We start from the raw sequence: 7,729 nt of genomic DNA, 5'->3' as shown, positions 1-7,729 counted from the left end.
TGAGAACAAAACTGATCTAGCATAAAATTGACATTTTAAACTAATTTTTAAATCTTGTACGTATCCATTGCAAAGATAACATTACAAATAAAAATAATATTAACGTACGTACAATATATTTGCAAGAATGTTAGTAATAAGTTAATTAAATCACAAAAAAAAAAAAAAAAATACAATTGTTCAAAAAGTCTATATATATCTACTTAAAAAAACTCTAAAATATGTTTGGTGTCTTTCCTATAAATCTTGAAAAAGTGATATAGTATAGACGTATAATATACACACATGTACATACAAGATATAATGTTTATATATAAATCATGTTTGTTTGTATTGTATGCATGTTGAGTTTTATTAATAAGCTGATTCGATCTAGACATGGTGATCAGGGTCAGGCCAGAAGGTGGAGTACTTGAACCACTCTGTTTCTTGTTGGTTTGTGATGGAACGCTCCTGCTGCTACATACAAGAAGAAACCATAAATAAGTAATTAATTTCTTCAAATTAATCAACTATAATAACTACCTATATATTTTAAATTTTAAATAACTATAATAACTACCTATATATACGTACACAGATTAATTAGTAATAAATACTGTCATTTATGCATGCATGGAGTGCAAAAAATATATAGTACGGAGTAATATATAATATATACTCCGTATGTTGCAATGAAAACAATGACTAACTAAGTGATTAAAGTGACGTATAGGTTGTAATTTATGAAAAAAAATACTTATTTAATTGTAATTCTAATACTTTAGTATATATATAAATATAAATAAAAGCCCCCAAAATTATAGATGTCGTGCATGCATGCTTAATTGGTACAGGCTATACGGACATGCATAATATCAAGTACTTTAAATTGTTTACAACAATAAAACATTATCATCCATATTATCATGTGATGTCCTCAACAAACAACAACATAAAAAGTGAATATATGATTACTTGTTGTCAACTTTGTTGACAACGTATACTATATAACCTTTTATGCCTACATATTTTAGAATTCCAAATTAAATTTAATATCATTATTTGTTTCAAGTGGATCTTATATATACAAAGTGTATGTATATTGAATATATTAAGCTTTTTTTTTTACCTACAGTGATGGAACTTGAACAGTAACAATGAAGGGACCAAAATAACTCAATCAAAACATGTAATCTTTTATATATAAATAGATTTCATAAAGTTCAAAATAAAGTAGATAGAATGATTAATGGTGGACATAGAAAAAAAACTACTTGATTTTAAAATTCAATAATAGAATCGGTTTTCTAATCTCTAGATGTTTTAATTTTAATCCGGTGGGGCCAAAAATTGAGCTTATCATATTTAGTCTCTAAAACTATAAAAATTGTTAGTAACGACATAAGTTTTTTGGGGACCATGGCCCACCGCTGCCCGTTAAATCCTCCGTCACTAAGTCCTTGATTTATGTTTTGTAGGTTTTTCGTTAATAGAGATAAAAGTCAAATAGTCAAGATTTGTATTTTACAACGCTTCTTAAATTCTACTACGTACAATTAGGGCTGTAAACGAGCCGAGCCCGAGCTCGACTAGGCTCGAGCTCGGCTCGTTTGAATTTGATAGGGCTCGAGCTCGGCTCGGTTCGAGTTTTTTTTTTTGAAATAGTGTTTTCTGGTGGTGGGTTTGCAAAAATAGAAATCATAAATTTTCTTTTACAAAACTAGTAAAACCGGAGTTTGAAACTCCGGTTTCAGTCAATCTGCATTTTCAAACTCCGGTTTGTACCCTTTTTGATACAGATTCGAGATTAAAAAAATAAAAAATAAAAAAATTCCAACTGCTACAGTGACACCTTCATGATCATCAAATTTTCAAATCAACAAGAAGTGTTAGAAATCTTGTCGTGAATCTATCTGTAAATTCTCAGCTTCCAGTTCCTCTTGAAGATTACGAATTCGTGAGTCAAAGTTCGTGTTAAAAAAGTCAACTAAATCTTCATTCTTCGAATTCGTGAAATCTGTGATGTTTCAGGCTATGAATTCGAGTGAAGAAGCTTAGGAATCTGATTTAAAGCCACTTTGATGAAGGAATTGTGGAGTAAAAACAACTAAATCATGAAATTCAATTTTTAAGTGCTCATGGAAACCGTGAGGTACAAACTTGAGTTTGAAACTCCGGATTGACTGAAACCGGAGTTTCAAACTCCGGTTTTACTAGTTTTGTAACAATAATTTCATGATTTCTATTTTTACAAAACCACCGTGAATAAACACTATTTCAAAAAAAAAATATATTCTAGTTTAAGCTCGAGTTGGGCTCGTTTGATATTATACAAGCTCGAGCTCGGTTCGAGATCGACTCATTAGTTATAGAATCCTTTTTTTCTTTATATTATTTAATTTTTTATATTTCAAATTCATTGTTTTTTGTTATGTATTTCAACATATAACAAGATTAACTTTTATTTTTGTCAACTATTTGAATATATAATTAATTATTACATAACTATATATTATTTTATTTTAAAAATTAATATTGGATGATATACAAATGAAAAGCTCGTTTAGGCTCGCGAGCTTGTTCGAAATCGAGATATGAAGCTCGAGCTCGTTTACTAAACAAGCTTCAAATTAAGTTCAAGCTCGGGCTCGGGCTCGTTTAGGCTCGGCTCGAATCGAGCTTTTAACGAGTCGAGCTAGAGTAGCTCGCGAGTAGCTCGACTCCTTTACAGCCCTACGTACAATGCAATTAAAATTACTACTATCAATTAGAATGTCTAAAATAGCATTTATAGCCCTCGTCATACTATCCTTTACAATTAAGATCTTACAAACAACCCAACAAAGCAATGCAAAAAAGTAAAAATGCTAGTCCTAACATTTTTAAAAAGTTATGCTCCCTTCGTCTCAAATCTATTGTCCATTATTTCTTTTGTAATGTTTCAAATTAATTGTCTACGTCCATTAATAGATAAGAATAATGAAGTAATTTCTTTTATACCCATACTTTATGCATTGAATAAAAAAAATTATATGTGACAACCGCTTGTAACTGTTGTCGGGAGACAATAGATATGGGACAGATTATATACTCACAGATTATGAAAATTCATGTTTGATGTTCTAATGATCATCACTCTCCAACTTGTAACTATTTTAGTTACGAATTTCAAACATAATTTATGTTTGTTAAGAAAATTTCTCTACACACAAAAATAGAAAAATAGAACAGGTGACGATCACCTTTTGCGTACTAAAAAGTCCCTAAATGATAAAATTTTCAACGCCTACTCGGTTTTGGTCAAACATGATTAATTAAGAATTTCCAAATTGTAAATTAGAGCGAGCCGTTAAAGGGTCGAGTTTACTTTTTCACCTTCAATATTTCTCAAATGGAACTAATCAACTAAACTTATCTACAATCCATTGAATGTTGAGACATGAATTCGATACCACTATACTATTTAATTCATGAAATATATAGAACTGATGAAATATAAAATATATGGATTAATAATCTATATTAACGTACCTGAAAATTTTCCATGATCGGAACATTAAAGGAGTCATCATTGATAATTATGGAAGTGTGATTTGACGGAGGAGGGGTTATGATTGCTGATATGGGATGAGACGATGGTCTGCTGACATGGAAATCTGTTATTGCCACCTGGTGCTGATGTGGATTATAATTTATTTGATGATTTGGATTTTGTTGCTGATCATCATGCTCAAGGTTCATCTGATGCTGTTGTTGCCTTTGCATACCACGCCCATCGCACGTGATAGAACCCTCTCCAGCTATTATTCCCACCTGCACATTCCACTCGTACCCTCTAAATTAGGTATTTAAGCCGTGCAATAGTGTAGTTGTACTTCCCTGGAATATATATAATTTAATAATTTATTTAATTATATTATTATATACATGCATGTACATATAACCATACATGCATATGGTACAATTCAAAAGGTGGTGGGTTCGTGTATATATATAGATTGGTATTGCCGATAATACAAGCAATTTTCAAAAGAAAAGCAACACTAAAACCATTTGAATTCTTCTCTTAATTAAACTTGCACTCCATATCCATATACTGTATATGATATTGTTTGTTTTGTAGGGCCCACAACTTTAAAATACTTTTTATGTATGTAGATAAAAAAACACAACGTCCCGGCCATTACTATTCGGGGTGAAATTTTGATTAAGAACTTGCATACAGTACCTCATCAAAGCTTTTTCTATAAGCCGCCAAATTAAATTGATCAACACTTCTAAAATGTTGTAATTGATCCATAGGATTATAACTTGACATAACCGTGCCGATAACTTCACCTCTCACATTGTTGTTAATTACCGTTGCGGCACCATTGATGTCCTTTGAAGAAGAACAACTCATACTTACGCTTCTACTAACATTATTCATTTCATTAAAATTATTCGCACCTTCAATTTGAATATTACTCGATGTAATTATATTATTGTGAATCGCCCTTTCGGTCCAATTACACTGCCTCGGTTGAGTTTGATAAAATATTTTTGATACAACAAGCTCACCTTCCTTCTCCTCTTCATGTTTTCCAAGGTGATATTGATGCATTACCCAATTAGTCTTTTCAGGTTTTCGATTTTTCCCAAAGTTGGTGTAAAGTACCAATATTTTCTTGCACCCTTTTTGTTTCCCATTTAGCATAACGGGACGGGTTTTCCCTGTTTTATGCCACCGTGTTTCACCGCTTTGAAGGTCACACTCGGTTTGGATTTTTCGCCTTTTTCTTGTGCCGGTGGTATAAGCTTTTGAAGGCCGGTGAAAGAAGTGTCTACTCAAACCATCTCGTGTAACTCCTAAAAATCATATGAATAACAATAAACCCTCAAAGTCACAACAAACAATAAACCCTAACTTTCATCAATTATTAGATTTACTTAGGTATGACAAGTGCAAATAAATTAAATTCAAAGAAAAAGTCAAAACAAACAAGAAAACCCTAATATTTGGTTTAAGTAGTAAAACCTAACTCATTGGATTCAAACAAGAAAACTCATACATTTGATATATATTTTGTTGTTTTTATTTGACTAAAACTCATTAATGTCTACCAGAGAGATATATAAATACAATTAATCGTGCTTACCGGGAAGTTTTTCTGGATGCGTATAACAAATACCATCTTCACCTTCAAGAGTAGGAATGAACTCATCAATCAAAGGGTGAGATCTCAAATTTTTATCTTCAAAAACCTTTGCTTCAAGATGCTCTATCAATTCTTGATCAGTTGGATCAAATTTGACTCCTGATGGTAACCCAACCCAATCCTAAAAATGATCATAAATTTAAGAAACTATATTAATCAATAAAAAAAAGGTTATGATAACTTAACTAATTAGTAGAAAAAGACAAGCTTGTTTGTATATATAACATCTCTAGGAAAAAGAATTTATATATAGATAAAAATTCAACAAGAAGCTATCATGATTTTATTCTCTACAAACAAATATTGATTCTTATTTCTTAAAATCGTTTCGTTGAAGCCAATTAGAATATTATGAAAAGATTAACTATAAATATATTGAAGTTATAGATATTATATATTTATAGATACCGGCCCGTACAACGTACCGGTTTTCCTTGGAGTTTATGGCCACAACTGGGACACTGTTTGGATCCACTTAATTGATGCTCCTCAAGTTTTGCATCAATGAGATCAGAGCTGCTGATATTCATATCTCTTTGCGACTTATACGCGTTTTTATTCGTTATTCGATCAAGATCAATCAAAGCATGAATTCTTATGATTTAATTCGATCCACATGCAGAATCTATTAATTAATAAGACTTAAATATATATGACCCTCTTTGTTTGCTCTACTACTATTGAGATCTGGTGGTACTGTTGATGGATAGAAGATGGTGATATGATGAAGAAGATGCCACAAATTGTAATTATATTTTAGAGAAAGAAAAAAAAAACAATTGTTGGATGAGAATAGAATAGATAGAGATATATTCTTCAAAAGTGGAAATATATACTATGAGAACAAATATAGGTACTAGATAGTATGGAAAGAAAAAAATAGAGAGAGATAGAGGAGGGTGTGTGCTTTAATCCTGAAAAACACCACAATTCTCTCCAACTTTAACTGAATCCAGTGAGATAAAGAAAAAGTTGTCCCTCATCTCTTCTCTTTAATTTACATTCAATTCCCTAGCTAATTTATCTACTACCACGTTAAATATTTTGTTAATGTATATTATGTTTTTTTGTACATTCAGAATGTTGTATATATTTTTATGACAACATTCAACCGTGACATGATTAATTTCTTTTTTTCTAAAATTAATTGTCACATCAGTATCATCACAACACTTTCTTCCAAGACCGAATAACTCATATCTGAAAGTATTTCGTATGCCCGAGAGACATATTAAATTAATGTGGCTAACATGTTATGATCCAAGTCGGGTCATACCCAATAACAAGCTTACCAACACCTTATAAGTATTTAATCATAACGAATGGATCGTTAAATAAATACGCTGTAGTGACCCGAACTTTTCCATGTTTATATATATTAATTGAGATTGATATTTACATGATTAAATGTTTCCAACATGTTAAGCAATCAAACTTGTTAAGACTTGATTAATTGAAATAGGTTTCATATAGACAATTGACCACCCAAGTTGACCGGTGATTCACGGACGTTAAAACTTGTAAAAACTATATGATGACATATATATGGATATATATATATATAGTTAACATGATACTATGATAAGTAAACATATCATTAAGTATATTAACAATGAACTACATATGTAAAAACAAGACTACTAACTTAATGATTTTTAAACGAGACATATATGTAACGATTATCGTTGTAAAGACATTTAATGTATATATATCATATTAAGAGATATTCATACATGATAATATCATGATAATATAATAATTTAAAATCTCATTTGATATTATAAACATTGGGTTAACAACATTTAACAAGATCGTTAACCTAAAGGTTTCAAAACAACACTTACATGTAACGACTAACGATGACTTAACGACTCAGTTAAAATGTATATACATGTAGTGTTTTAATATGTATTTATACACTTTTGAAAGACTTCAATACACTTATCAAAATACTTCTACTTAACAAAAATGCTTACAATTACATCCTCGTTCAGTTTCATCAACAATTCTACTCGTATGCACCCGTATTCGTACTCGTACAATACACAGCTTTTAGATGTATGTACTATTGGTATATACACTCCAATGATCAGCTCTTAGCAGCCCATGTGAGTCACCTAACACATGTGGGAACCATCATTTGGCAACTAGCATGAAATATCTCATAAAATTACAAAAATATGAGTAATCATTCATGACTTATTTACATGAAAACAAAATTACATATCCTTTATATCTAATCCATACACCAACGACCAAAAACACCTACAAACACTTTCATTCTTCAATTTTCTTCATCTAATTGATCTCTCTCAAGTTCTATCTTCAAGTTCTAAGTGTTCTTCATAAATTCCAAAAGTTCTAGTTTTATAAAATCAAGAATACTTTCAAGTTTGCTAGCTCACTTCCAATCTTGTAAGGTGATCATCCAACCTCAAGAAATCTTTGTTTCTTACAGTAGGTTATCATTTTAATACAAGGTAATAATCATATTCAAACTTTGGTTCAATTTCTATAACTATAACAATCTTATTTCAAGTGATGATCTT

The 7,729-nt window shown here is 30.7% G+C and overlaps 1 protein-coding gene across 2 annotated transcripts; it reads right to left on the bottom strand.

Annotated features, from left to right (window-relative positions):
- Nucleotides 1-222: 222 nt before the first annotated feature.
- Nucleotides 223-5,910, bottom strand: LOC139898435 (NAC domain-containing protein 75-like). 2 transcript variants are annotated; one of them, XM_071881168.1, is made up of 5 exons: nucleotides 5,606-5,910; nucleotides 5,121-5,301; nucleotides 4,211-4,830; nucleotides 3,514-3,795; nucleotides 223-456 (listed from the first exon to the last, which is right to left on the bottom strand). In XM_071881168.1, the coding sequence occupies exons 1-5, from the start codon at nucleotides 5,708-5,710 to the stop codon at nucleotides 373-375; spliced, it is 1,272 nt and encodes a 423-aa protein (XP_071737269.1). In that variant the 5' UTR covers nucleotides 5,711-5,910; the 3' UTR covers nucleotides 223-372. The 2 variants fall into 2 exon arrangements, with proteins under 2 accessions (XP_071737269.1, XP_071737268.1); XM_071881167.1 differs by having other exon boundaries at nucleotides 223-459; nucleotides 5,606-5,909.
- Nucleotides 5,911-7,729: the final 1,819 nt, after the last annotated feature.

The sequence above is a fragment of the Rutidosis leptorrhynchoides genome, chromosome 3, assembly GCF_046630445.1.
Source record: "Rutidosis leptorrhynchoides isolate AG116_Rl617_1_P2 chromosome 3, CSIRO_AGI_Rlap_v1, whole genome shotgun sequence".
Taxonomy (NCBI): domain Eukaryota; kingdom Viridiplantae; phylum Streptophyta; class Magnoliopsida; order Asterales; family Asteraceae; genus Rutidosis; species Rutidosis leptorrhynchoides.
The sequence above is the reverse complement of the archived record's forward strand: the minus strand, read 5'-3'. Positions and strand labels throughout refer to the sequence as shown.

Coding starts and splice junctions, on each gene's coding strand:
- LOC139898435 (XM_071881167.1), bottom strand. CDS start 5,710: ATGAATATCAGCAGCTCTGATCTCATTGATGCAAAACTTGAGGAGCAT. Junction 4,831..5,120: donor GCATCCAGAAAAACTTCCCG/GTAAGCACGATT, acceptor TATGATTTTTAG/GAGTTACACGAGATGGTTTG. Junction 460..3,513: donor CGATCATGGAAAATTTTCAG/GTACGTTAATAT, acceptor TCTTGTATGTAG/CAGCAGGAGCGTTCCATCAC.